General features: G+C 43.2%; 5 protein-coding genes across 5 annotated transcripts; 3 read left to right on the top strand and 2 right to left on the bottom strand.

Annotated features, from left to right (window-relative positions):
* Nucleotides 1-385: 385 nt before the first annotated feature.
* On the top strand, nucleotides 386-1,781 carry FA14DRAFT_141423 (mitochondrial carrier; the record flags this gene model as incomplete). The annotated part of the gene is made up of 2 exons (XM_025497134.1): nucleotides 386-1,068; nucleotides 1,219-1,781. Exons 1-2 carry the CDS (start codon nucleotides 414-416, stop codon nucleotides 1,779-1,781), a joined length of 1,218 nt encoding a protein of 405 aa, XP_025357597.1. The 5' UTR covers nucleotides 386-413.
* A 14-nt stretch (nucleotides 1,782-1,795) lies between these two features.
* FA14DRAFT_129751 (small G-protein Ras2) lies at nucleotides 1,796-3,265 on the bottom strand. The gene is made up of 3 exons (XM_025496897.1): nucleotides 2,804-3,265; nucleotides 2,261-2,725; nucleotides 1,796-2,196 (listed from the first exon to the last, which is right to left on the bottom strand). Exons 1-3 carry the CDS (start codon nucleotides 2,834-2,836, stop codon nucleotides 2,119-2,121), a joined length of 576 nt encoding a protein of 191 aa, XP_025357596.1. The 5' UTR covers nucleotides 2,837-3,265; the 3' UTR covers nucleotides 1,796-2,118.
* Nucleotides 3,266-3,335: 70 nt separating this feature from the next.
* Nucleotides 3,336-4,373, top strand: FA14DRAFT_159410 (SFT2-domain-containing protein). The gene has a single exon (XM_025498198.1). It carries the CDS (start codon nucleotides 3,473-3,475, stop codon nucleotides 4,103-4,105), a length of 633 nt encoding a protein of 210 aa, XP_025357595.1. The 5' UTR covers nucleotides 3,336-3,472; the 3' UTR covers nucleotides 4,106-4,373.
* On the bottom strand, nucleotides 4,256-8,433 carry FA14DRAFT_12844 (uncharacterized protein). Its single transcript, XM_025496858.1, has one exon. It carries the CDS (start codon nucleotides 7,985-7,987, stop codon nucleotides 4,406-4,408), a length of 3,582 nt encoding a protein of 1,193 aa, XP_025357594.1. The 5' UTR covers nucleotides 7,988-8,433; the 3' UTR covers nucleotides 4,256-4,405.
* Nucleotides 8,434-9,575: 1,142 nt separating this feature from the next.
* FA14DRAFT_141414 (MCM-domain-containing protein) lies at nucleotides 9,576-12,370 on the top strand (the record flags this gene model as incomplete). The annotated part of the gene is made up of 2 exons (XM_025497133.1): nucleotides 9,576-11,928; nucleotides 12,040-12,370. 2 exons carry the CDS (start codon nucleotides 9,576-9,578, stop codon nucleotides 12,297-12,299), a joined length of 2,613 nt encoding a protein of 870 aa, XP_025357593.1. The 3' UTR covers nucleotides 12,300-12,370.
* Between the last annotated feature and the right edge of the window lie 410 nt (nucleotides 12,371-12,780).

Here is a 12,780-nt window from a genome sequence, read left to right as displayed (position 1 = left end):
TGTGATAAAGGTTATTCGATCTTGTGATGTATTTTCTGGCATTTTGTTTGATTAGATGATGACAGTATTGTAACAAAAGGGGGCAATTTCTTACACGGACCTCTCCTTCGCATTTTGTATTCGCTTTAATTTTAACTCCGTTGTCAACCTTAAAATTCCCACTGTGGAGAGCATACTGCAAGAATGAGTGTGAAAAGTGCATATGGCCGGCTTGATTATGTAATACAAACTTTACCCTTTATTTTTTTGGGAAGCGGCGTTAAGAATTTAGCCACAGAAAGGGACAGAGCCGTTCTTTTGTTCATGTCAACCATTCAAGATCAACATACAACAGAACATTACTCTGTCTAAATTGGAAGATTGACGGCTTGGAAGTGGGCACATCATCGGCAGACCACCAATCGTGATCGATCATGTCGTCGTCAAATTCCATAAACTCTTCTCCGCGGGAAGATGGCGAAAAGGAAGAAGTGGTTCCCGGCCCATCTTCTTCCCAGTCCGATCCAGTCATTCCGCATTACTTTCCAACGCCCGCTCTGGATCATGCATTCTCCGGTATAATGGCAGGTGCGGTTGCCACAATCTGTATGAACCCATTAGATCTAATAAAAGTACAATTTCAAGTTGATACTTCTTCCGGAAAAGCAAGGCGGAAAGCAAGAGAAGCCGCTTCTTCGAATACAATTCAAAGTTCTTCGTTTAGAAGGATAACGAGGAGGTATCTGGGTGGAGATGTAGCAATTGATATGTATAATGCTCTTCGCACTATCGTTACGAGGGATGGATGGTCAGGATTATACAGAGGATTAATGCCAAACGTTGTAGGAAATTCGGCAAGTTGGGGTTTATACTTTTTATTCTATACGATGATCAAGGATTATATGTCCTCTCATCAAAAGTTCGACAAGAACGGCAAATCGGCAAAATTAAGCCCAGGACAGCATTTACTAGCGGCAAGTGAAAGTGGTGCAATCACAGCATTGATCACTAATCCGATTTGGGTGGTTAAGACTAGAATGTTTACTACGTCTAAATCTGGACAACCGATCTACATGCCTCCGCAGATCAGTCAGGCTGCAAATGGATCTTCCACGACGGCGACCGGCTCAGCCGTATCTCAAGCAAGATCAGTCTCAACTGCAGCAGCATCAAATTTCCACAATAACTCCGCCCTAACGGAAGGAGTGAATAATTTGAACAATACTACCAATGCAAAAGCCATACGACCACCGCCTGAACCTATACGAGGCCTTTTCCATGGAATTCGACAGATATGGAAGCATGAAGGAATACGAGGATTATACAAAGGTGGAGGGCTAGCATTATTTGGAGTGAGTAATGGAGCAATTCAATTTATGACGTATGAAGAATTGAAGAGATGGCGAATGGATGTCGCCAGAAGGAAATTGAATGATGGACGTAGTGAAGGAGAAGCGATCAAATTGGACAATTTCGAATATATTTGCATGTCAGGCGCTTCAAAAGTGGCGGCAATCGGTATCACTTATCCTTATCAAGTCATTCGTTCGCGCATTCAAAATCATGCAACTGCTCATATCTATCCAAACATTCCTACTTGCATTCGACTCACTTTTAAACATGAAGGTTTACGTGGATTTTATAAGGGCATGTCTGCCAATGCAGTTCGAATCATTCCGGGCACATGTGTGACGTTTGTCGTATACGAGAATTGCTCTTGGGCCTTGCGTGGATTGGCAGAGAGGAGAGATGCTAGGAAGAATGGGCTAAGCACTGATAAACCCGTTGACACTATCACATAATCGAAGGAGATCATCTGGATACCATACTCATAGAATTAAACAAGCATAATTTGTAACTATTTTGCAATTGTACCATGTCATCAACATCCATAGAGAATATAGATCGTCTTTCTCGCTCTATCTTACTCATCGTTTCACATTGGCATAAATATGGATTGTGAGACTGATGCTCTAGAACACAAACACAAACAAGACTTGAGAAAAAAAAGTATCGAAAGAAAAAGAGAAGAAAAATGGGTTATCGTGGTTATGAGATAATGTTTTTGTTTTTGACAGCAGGCACTTTGTAGCGGGTCACAGAAAAGGCGATAATCTTGCTTCTTTTTTGACACGTTTTCTAAAGGATATCGCAACGACCCTTTTTCTTTTTTACTGGTCCGGCAACGCCTTCTCTTTGTTCTCGGATCATTCGTACCTGAAGAAGAAGAAAAGGTCAGATAGATGCATACTTTTTGCTTATCATTAGCAATTCTACTCACGACTGTGTAATATGCCTTTTCCACATTGACGCACGTCTTTGCACTACTTTCGACGAATCGACATCCTAGTCTTTGAGCAAGGGCTTGACCTTCATCTCTGGATACTTCTCGTGCGTTGACTTTATCACATTTATTTCCGACCAACATAATCGGAACGGATTGTGGTTCGGTATCCTTTACTCTTGAGATTTGTTCTCTGAATCGTTCAACACGTTCAAATGTCGCCCTATCTGCTATACTGTAAACGAGCAAAAATCCTTCTCCTTCTCGTATCCATTGATCCCGTAAAGCAGTGTATTCTTCTTGTCCTGCTGTATCCAATACTTCTAGCATGCATGGTTGATCATCAATAACAGTTTGTTTTCTGTAGCTATCTTCGATTGTTGGATCGTATGTTTCAACAAAGTGATTGAGACAGAGTTGGATTGTTAGTGCTGTTTTTCCTACACCACCATCTCCCAGAACCTGTTTGGAAGAAAAGAAAGGATTGGGTATGTGTCAGTGATGTTTCATCTGGAGATATGCTTCCAATCATACACGTACCACCAGCTTATATATGTTCATTTTCCCACTCATGATGTCGAGGTTCACTTGCTATACCAAAATGCTATGACTGACGTGATTGCCTGGTTGTTACGTACTTGCAAGAAATACAATGAAAGTTCCTTCACCTGAACTTTGCCTATCAAATGCTTCTCTTGCAAGGATGCTTTTGCGTTGATCTGTTGATAGGGGGGTATATTCACAGCCTGTGTCTAGCAATGAGTTGGAGAAGTCAAAAATTGCGATGATCGTGATGAGATGTGTCCGGGTTTGAGATGATTGTTTGAAAGTCTCTCTCCCTCTTTTTCCTCTGTGATGATGGTCAGGCAAAAGATCATCCGTGTTTAATAATGGCCATGCAGTTATGCATACAAAATTCAACAAGCAACACCAACCCCTCCTCCTACAGTCCACACACGCCCTAAAATGATTTCAAAGTGTGCACGCCCTACATACAGTAAGTAGTAGTAGATTTAAATCGCACAATTTCACGCATGGGCTTCAAAGTGGCATCCTTTTATGGCTAGCGCGTAAACGTGTGTGCGTCTGTGTGTGTGTGTGCGGGTGCAAGTTCACGTGTGTTTGAAGCATATGAATGAATACATGCACTGAAGTGGACTTCTCCATCCATCCTCTATCATCAATTAACACTTTCACTCCACACAAACAATGTCTGCCGATCCAGCTGAAGCAAGTTTCAGATCTCAGCTTTCCGGCTTTAGATGGGCACAAGGGAGAACGGATGATTCGCGAGGAGCAAACGGTACATCCTCCACAGGACCGGCAAGTTATCTATCCACTTTGGGAAGCAGTATAAGCGGATATGTACCTTTACGAAGTAACGAACGTACAAATGAAGAAGAAGCATATCTAAGTTTAAGCAGATGGGAAAGATTTTTGGGATTCTTGGCTTGTTTGGGTGGATCGGCAATATGCTTCTTCTTTTCGTTCCTCTTCCTTGCTCCGCCAATCGTTCGACCTAGAAAGTTCGCCCTGGCTTTCTCATTAGGAAGCCTGCTATTTATGGTCGGATTCAGTATTCTATCCGGTCCTATCGCACATCTCAAACATATCTTATCGAAAGAACGACTACCGTTTTCAGCGGCATATTTTGGATCTCTCGGCCTGACGCTGTATTTCGCCTTAGGACCAAAGTGGACCTTACCAGCTCTAATTGCAGCAATCGTTCAAATTTGTGCAATTTTGGCTTATGTCGCAGCTTATTTCCCGGGTGGTATAACAACACTACGCTATGGTGGAAGCATGATCTTGCGTGGAGGAGCGTCATTACTACCAATCTGAGAGCGATACGGGTTACATTATCCCTTGTACATTATTGTTGATTTTACACATCGCAATTCATCCATGCTAGGAGTATCTGCGTGAAGAAATCGCTTTTTGCTCCTGTTGTCATTGGCTCGGAAACCTAAGAGAATCTATCGAGTCACTCTCAAGCGCCATTACGGCCATCTGTGGCAAGTATATAATTGCATATGTGATAAGATATGTGCAGAACTCTAAGGGTAATAAATGCTAAAATGTGGATATATACAATGTTGATCACCGAGTATTCATGAAATCAATTTTAATTTTGTGTGTTTTTCAAGGTTGATTATGTTGGATTTGTTGACCGTGAAGAATTCTTTTTGGTCCACGAGCAAAAGCAGCAACAAAAGCAAATACCATCACTATGCTAAAAGTTGCCCAAGCCATTGCCCATGTCATCGTTTCGTTACTAAAATTTTGCATACGTTGTTTTACCATTTCAGGTTTATAACGTTCACGTAATGTGATTGGATAATAATCCGTTCCACGTCTTCCTGGTCTTCTCTTTGACGGATCCAAATCGACAAATTCGAACGATTCTTCTCCTTCCGTGCGGATCTCACCTGATGAATTCTTCTCACCTTCGCCTTGCACTCCCCTTCGCTCTCGACTTAGCTGGCGGATATCGTGGATTGAAGAACGTGAAGAACCGCTTCGAGGAATTCTAGACAACTGGTCTTGCTCACCAGAATAGATGCCATTTGACATCTGTCTACGTCTGACTGTACGATAAGCAAGTGCACGTTGAGTAACTTCTGCCTCAAAAGATAAATTTGCCAATACACTTTGATTTTCATCATCCAATGAATCAAAAGCTCCTTTGGCTCGGGCTTCTTCTTCGCTCATCTGACCAGCTAAAATACGATCATGCAATGCAGCAATTCTTTTAGCACGTAGAAGTCTTTCCAAAGCTCGCCTACGTTCTACATCTTCAGCGGTTTCGATCTGTCTTTTTGATGAGATTTTACTAGTCGTTTCAGTCTCATCTTCTGCTTTTCTTGTTTTTGTGCGAAGTGGTTTGATCCACGAAAGCATCCCGCGTGCCGTTCGAGATCCAGAGCCAATACGATTCCGGTCTCTCTTATCTTCCAAAAGACCCAAATTGATCGCTTCTCGTTCTGTGATTGGTTTGCCAAAATCTTCGTCATCAGCCCAATGAACGGGAACGCTCTTTGTAAGTTTCTCTAACAGAGAATAGTTGTCATGACTTGTTTCTACATCGTTCCTCAGAGCGCCTCGAGGCAGCAAGCTTTGTGCAACGTTCGAATACCATTCACCATCCGGTCTAGCGGCAATTCTGGAAAGGGATTGATGGGTTGGAATGATAGCTAATTCTTGACTTGGGGCCGCAGCGATTGCCTTGTATGGCTTATCGTCAATCTCTGGCAAATCGTATTCGGTTCGAAGGGTCCATGTACTTCCATTAGACCACTTCAGATCTGCAATATCCGATCCTGCCTCACTCATGCTTCTCAAACTTGCTTGACTTGCAGCTTTACGTGGTGCTTTGCCTTTACGACGATCAGAAGAGTATAGACTACGACGTGAAGGACTACTTTCCTCTCCGTCTTGCTGAGGTGCATCGTCATCGTCGTATTCTACATCACGGTCACCGTAGACACTTCCGAGTTCACTACCCAGACTGCGGTGAAGATTGTGATTGGAACGAGAGGATATGCTGCCTAGATTACTATCACTAGCACGATGTATCAATCCTTTGCGTGTCTTCTCTTCTACTTGATCTTCGTACAATGTCGGATCTGAGCTCGATTTCGTCATTTGTCCATAATGACTGCTTCCTTCCTGATCGACATCCTCCCATCCAAAAGCACGATCGTTTTCTGACCGAGCATGCAAGTCTTCACAGCTAGGTGTGATCAAAATTCGTGGTCGTAACATCTTGCGTGAAGGTCTTGCTTTGACAGGCGAAGAATCAACGCTGCTATTATTCAGACTATCATCGAAAAAGTCATCAAGTTGTACGACCGGGCTACGATTCTCATGATCATTTTGCATTGCCGCACGTACAGTACGACGATTTTCGATCAAATGTCTGTTGCCAGGCGCACGTCTTCTCCTGGCAATCGGACTTGCAGCAGCAGATGACATTGGAGTAGAGTCTTGACCCATAACGGTCAAGTCTTGTATAGATGGCTCGGCGGATAAATTAGAAACTGCTTCACTCTCCACTGCATCATACAAATCACGAATTCTTTCGCTATCCTCCAAAAATCTTCCAATTCGTCCATCACGTTCATGTGCATCTTTGATTAGAGAGATATTGATCTCTTCCAATTCACGTACCTTTGCCATTAATTGAGACACGATTGCACGTTCTCCATCTGTTTGCAAGCGTGACTTACCAGAAATTGACATGGATGATTCTGATTGTCCCGTAAGAGAAAGTGCATCTGCATCCTTTCCATCTTCACCGAGCATACTTGAACTTTCCGCACGAACATCCTTCTCATTCGTTTCCGTCTGATCACGTCCGTCATTCTGAGAATTTTTCCTTTTGCTACCCGGACTTTGCCATGGCATCTTGCCACGTCTTCGCCAAGGTTGTTTCTTCACTTGTTCTTGACCAGCCTCGAGTGCTTTTTTCTGCATTTCCGCATTTCGTTCCAGCTCCATCGTACGGGCTTCAGCAGCTTCCAATTCGGCCCTAAGACCATCAATCTCACGAATCAATCGCTTTTGACGTTTTCCACCTTCTCGTTTTGCATCTTCCGATTCTACATGAAGTTGACTGATTTGTTCCAATAAATCATCATTTTGTTGACTGATAAGCTCAAGCCTTCGATGTGTTTCACTGGCAGAAATACTGGAAAGAGAAGTGTCGCCGAATGTAGCCGCATGCGGAGAAGCTGGTCTGGATGGTACAAAATAATTCCCCGAAGAGTTCCACAGTTGTCTTTCATCCAATTCCTCTATTATGCTTTCGCTTCTTTGAACGTTTGCCATTCGCTTCGCAGATGGACTTGCGGTCATGCCCTGAAAGTATCCGCTACCCGATTGTGGCATCTCTCCTGGTCTGGGCGTTCTCTGATCGATCTCATTTCGATTGTTTGCTGAATCGCTATGAGGAGGAGAATAGCGCGGAAGAGGTGTATTGACATCATTGCTTTGATCGGCAATGATACGTTCCATGCTGTTCATACTTGAAAATCTCGAAACAATTCCTTCATGGCGGCTTCGCAGGCTGATGTTTTTGTCTAAAAGTGCCTTGCCGATTGCAGCTGCGATGCCAAGATCTCTTTCCCGCTCTTTGATTATTTGACGAGATTCAAATAAAAGCGTTTCCAGTTCTTCTCGTGATAAATCACCAATCCAGTTTTCATCAATACTTGCATCTGATCCGATGTTCTGTGAATCGATTGAGATGGTACTTCTATGTTGCAATTCTGCTTTTCCTTCGAATGAATGCGCTAGTCTATCCGCACTCGATTCGATATCTGCTTGGTTTTCGGCATACTGATTGGAAGATTCTTTCATTTGAGCAGCAGCACCTTCTTGGAGATGGTCAAACGGGTTAACGTTCTCTTTGTTCGATGAAGTATTGCTCCTCTTCGGTCGTCTTTGCATGCTCTTCTCCAACGCTTCCGTTAAATCGGAAGGCAAATCCAAATCCAAATCACGTTCAAATCCCATCGCATGTTTCGCATCAGAGCTTATACTGAATGTATCTGAATTCGTCAATGATGGAGAAGGCAATAGTGTCGCACTGGCAGCATCCTGTTGATCGGCGGAGAATTTTCTCGCTTGAAGGGCTGATGGACTATCTTGTTTGGTGCTAGATCTTCTTGATCCTGGCGGCTTTGGCCTAACAATCAAATTAGGAGTCGTTCCGCTCAGCATTTCCGGTGCGGGATTGTTGGGTTGGTTCGGGTTTTGGTGAAAAGTAAGCTTATTGTTGCATCGGAGAAGCGTGTGAAGGGATTTGATAAGATGTGGAAGTCGATAATGATGATATGGTTGATCAAAGATGGATGTTGGATGTTGTCAAGGTGGTAATAGGCATCGGACCGCTTCTCTCAAAAAAAGGCTGAATATTGCGTGTGTATGTGGTAGGTCGACTTGATAATTGTTGTGGGATGATTGGTTTACTCCACGAATGAGCTCAATCGATGGGCCCGTACTCTTGATGTTTTACGTGGTAAGGTCAAAGCGCTACGTAAAGGAATCGTGCTTGCTTGCTAGGTAGAGGTGTGAGCGTAGGGTTTGCAAATCTATTGTACGATATCACTGATCGAACGGTAGGATGTGTTATGTTTTGAATTGTGTCTTGAGCCCAAGAGACCAATTTCAATTGATGATAACGATGATTGATATGTATCTTGAAAGGCAAGATGCCGAGAATTGATTGAGCACAGAACCAGCGGAGTTTCTCGGTCACTTTTTCTTTTTCTCTTCTTGCGATGTGAAATGCAAGATGATTGTCTGGCTTTCAATTTGTCCTTTTGTCAAGTATACGGAGAGGGGTTTGTGTAATTCAATTTCCTTTACACGGCCTTCTTGCCTGCATGCGTGGTGGCTTTTACTTTTCTCTCCTTTGTATTGCGGTGACAGTTGATGACTTGACCCTGATTAAATGGAATTGAAATCTTTATGATTTAGGGTTATAGAAGCCAATTGACTTGAAAAAGAATGCAGGGGAAAGGGATGATGTACCTCAACAGATTGATCAATACGAAGAGATCCTCAGGCACAAGATGACAACCAATAGGATAATAACCTTTTGATTGTATGCTAGCGTATAATTGTGTGAACGTTTTTGATTGCAAAGACTGTTCTCAAGGCGCGCAGGTAAACATCAACACCTCCCTCCCTTTTTGTGTTGGTCTTGAGAAATGCAGCAGCTGAACAACAGAACATACCAACATGTCTATAGCTTGAGAATACATTATTATTAGTACGCGTGTGAAAAGTCTAAAAAATGGAAGCCACATAACAATCTGGGTCAAAGGTTTTATTCACTCGTGCTTATCCCGAGTCATCCGTACTTGCTTTTTGTTATCAATCAAAAAGGCTCAGAATTAAGATTCAAATAAGAGAATGACTTTTGCTGTGCTCTAAAGGCAAGTAAGGGGTGCTGTTTACGGGCAAGCGCGTTCTTGTGGTTTAGGCTGGTACACATTTCACGTGAGTAGGTTGCCTTGAGGAGAACCCAAACGCGAGCGACACAGTAAGTCGCGTCTACGCGTTGATTCCTAATGAGCGCGTAAATTGATCCAACGCGTCTTGATGAAAAAGCGAAAAGTAGAGAGTGTTCTTGTTCCTCTCTAATAAGATTGTGTTGCTTGAACAGTCAGTCTTCTTTTCGTGTTCATTGAATGAATGAATGCACTTCCAGAAAGCGGAACGATTGCTTTTATCTTTCCCCGTCACCTTCTCTCCCTAATCTCCCCACCTTCATCTCATACATCCCTAACAACATAAACACAAGATGGAGGACTTGGACGCAACACTTCGATTGGACGAAGATGTTCATCGTGATCACGTTCGTGTGGCAGGTGAATTCTTAGGATCGGATGTGAACAAACACGCGATCGAAAAGATGTTACGATCGAATGAACGTAGGTTGATCGTAAACATTGATGAAGTTCGTTCATTCAATCGTGATTTTGCAACTGGTATCTTGGATGAACCAAATGAATACATACCCGCTTTCGAAGAAGCTTTACGTGAACGAATCTTAACACTTGCCGATCCTATCAAACATGCACAAATTCATGATAAACCATTTTATATTGGATTACGTGGTAGTTTCGGTGATCATCACGTCAATCCAAGAACGATGAGAAGTGTTCATTTGGGCAAAATGATGAGTTTAGAAGGTATCGTTACCAGATGCTCTCTCGTTCGTCCAAAGGTTTTACGTTCCGTTCATTATTGTGAGGACACACAAAACTTTCACGCAAGAGAATATCGCGATGCAACAATGTATGGCACACACCCACCCACTTCAAACGCATACCCAACAGATGATGGAGACAATCACCCACTCATGACCGAGTACGGCTTGAGCACGTTCAGAGATCATCAAATGATCTGCATTCAAGAAATGCCAGAACGTGCTCCCCCAGGTCAATTGCCCAGATCGGTTGAAGTTGTGATGGATGACGATTTGGTAGACAGATGCAAGCCAGGAGATCGTATTCAATTGGTAGGAATGTATAAAAGCATGGGCAATCGTGTCGGACAAAGTACTTCATCCACTTTCCGTACCTTGATGGTAGGAAACAATTTGAATTTACTCTCTTCCAAGGCTGGTGGTGGTATTGCTGCTTCTCAAATTACAGATACAGACATCAGACATATCAACAAGGTAGCAAAACGCAAGAATGTTTTTGATCTTTTATGGCAATCCTTAGCTCCATCTATCTATGGTCATGATTACATCAAAAAGGCAATCCTTCTCTTACTGCTCGGTGGACAAGAAAAGAACTTACCAAATGGAACCCATATTCGTGGAGACATTAACGTACTCATGGTCGGTGATCCAAGTACGGCCAAATCGCAAATGTTACGTTTCGTGTTGAACACTGCACCTTTGGCAATCGCAACCACCGGTCGTGGATCGAGTGGTGTTGGTTTGACGGCAGCTGTGACGAGTGATAAAGAAACCGGTGAACGTAGATTAGAAGCTGGAGCAATGGTTTTGGCAGATCGTGGTGTGGTTTGCATTGATGAATTTGATAAAATGTCAGATGTTGACAGAGTTGCAATTCATGAAGTAATGGAACAACAAACAGTCACAATTGCAAAAGCAGGTATTCATACCAGTTTAAACGCTCGTTGCAGTGTCGTCGCTGCTGCTAATCCGATTTATGGACAATATGACGTTCACAAAGATCCTCATCGGAATATCGCTTTACCGGATTCATTGTTGTCTCGTTTCGATTTATTGTTCGTCGTGACGGATGATGTTGATGAACAACGTGATCGAACAGTTTCAGAGCACGTTTTGCGTATGCACAGATATCTGCAACCTGGATTGGAGGAAGGTCAACCTGCCCGTGATACATTGGATCAAGTGTTGGATGTCGGAGATGGAAATGCAGAACAATCTGATGCTCTCCTCGGTGAAGTGAGTCCGTTTGAAAAGTTCAATCCTCTTTTACACGCCGGTATCGCAGCAACACAAGCAGCAAGTGGAAGAAAGAAACAAATGGAACAAGTTTTGAGTATCGCATTCGTAAAGAAATACATTCAATATGCCAAACAACGTATTCAACCCGTTCTTACCAAAGCAGCAACTGAATGGATCGTAAACGTTTACTCTAATTTACGTAACGATGAAATGCGTGGAAATCAAAGAAGGACAAGTCCGCTTACTGCACGTACTTTGGAAACTTTGATTCGTTTAGCAACCGCACATGCAAAAGCACGTTTAAGTGCGGTCGTAGAAGAAAAGGATGCAGAAATGGCTGAGGAGATCTTACGATTTGCGTTATTCAAAGAAGTGATTAATGTACGTAAAAGTCATAAGAAACGTAGAACGGCAACCGGAAGTAGAAGTCCGGATGGCGAATCAAGCGAAGATGAAGATGAGCAAGAAGAAGATGCAGAAGATAGAGCAGCAATGCGTGCATTTGAAAAACAAGCAACTCCACCGCCATATAAGGGAACAGGCGCATACGGTACTCGTAGTGCCAGTAAAGGCAAAGCAAGATTTGATCCAAACGGTGATCAAGGTATGATGGATGAAGATGAAGACGAAGATGCACTAGAGGCTATGCGAGACGTTGACGGGGAACGAACACAAATGCCATCTGCAACACCTTCTCCTTCTGCACGTAGAAATGCAAGACGTGATGCTCAACAGGCTGCAATTGTTCCAGCCCGTGATCAACCAAGTTCACTTACCAATTCACCTGATCAAGCAGCCATTTCAGAAGCAAATGCAGCCGCTCACATTACTGCACAAACATACGAATTCACATCGGATCGTTTGGCCGATTTCCGTATGCGAATGGCCAATGCTATGGGACCGAACGGTGCATTAGCAGAAGAAGAAGTGATGAGTATGGACGTTTTGTTGCCCTTGCTCAATGAAGGTGTTCGTGTTAGTGATTTGTATGATCTTAATGAAGCAAGAGCTGCTCTATCACGCATGCATGAAGACAACGAGATAATGTTGGCAGGTGATACAATCTACCGTCTATAGTCGCTGTCTATTTCTCATTTGGATCCAATCTGTATTTTGTAGTATCTTCCTTGCTGTTCTCTGTTTTTAATGTCAATTGTTCTTTAATTGTTGTTTGTTCAGTGATGATGTTCAATTAGAGTTTCATTGAGTTAAAGTTAGTATCTATGATCTGCGCTTTGCAGAGGTTCTTTTGGGAAGCCACTCTTTATCCACCTTGCCGCGGCCCTATCCATGGCGGCCGCCCTTAACCCCCGACCCGCTCGAAAGAGTCTGGGCAAGCTGTTCCTGAACCCAAACCAATCAAGGAGTAATTCGGCTTGAGTATGGGGGGTCAAAGCAAAGCAGAGCACACAGGGGGAGACAAACCCAAACTACACCGCACCTTACCGCGCCACTTTGGAGCAGAGAACAGCCGAATTCTACGCGTGCGTATCGGCGCATACAAAGCGTCGTATCGGCCTTTGATTCCGATAGAGACCAGGTGCACAGTTCTTACAGA

The sequence above is a fragment of the Meira miltonrushii genome (assembly GCF_003144205.1).
Source record: "Meira miltonrushii strain MCA 3882 unplaced genomic scaffold FA14scaffold_1, whole genome shotgun sequence".
Classification (NCBI taxonomy): Eukaryota; Fungi; Basidiomycota; class Exobasidiomycetes; order Exobasidiales; family Brachybasidiaceae; genus Meira; species Meira miltonrushii.
This window is presented reverse-complemented; position numbering and strand designations above follow the sequence as displayed.

Coding starts and splice junctions, on each gene's coding strand:
- FA14DRAFT_129751 (XM_025496897.1), bottom strand. CDS start 2,836: ATGAGTGGGAAAATGAACATATATAAGCTGGTG. Junction 2,726..2,803: donor TGAACATATATAAGCTGGTG/GTACGTGTATGA, acceptor TCTTCCAAACAG/GTTCTGGGAGATGGTGGTGT. Junction 2,197..2,260: donor AAAAGGCATATTACACAGTC/GTGAGTAGAATT, acceptor CTTCTTCTTCAG/GTACGAATGATCCGAGAACA.
- FA14DRAFT_12844 (XM_025496858.1), bottom strand. CDS start 7,987: ATGCTGAGCGGAACGACTCCTAATTTGATTGTTAGGCCAAAGCCGCCA.
- FA14DRAFT_159410 (XM_025498198.1), top strand. CDS start 3,473: ATGTCTGCCGATCCAGCTGAAGCAAGTTTCAGATCTCAGCTTTCCGGC.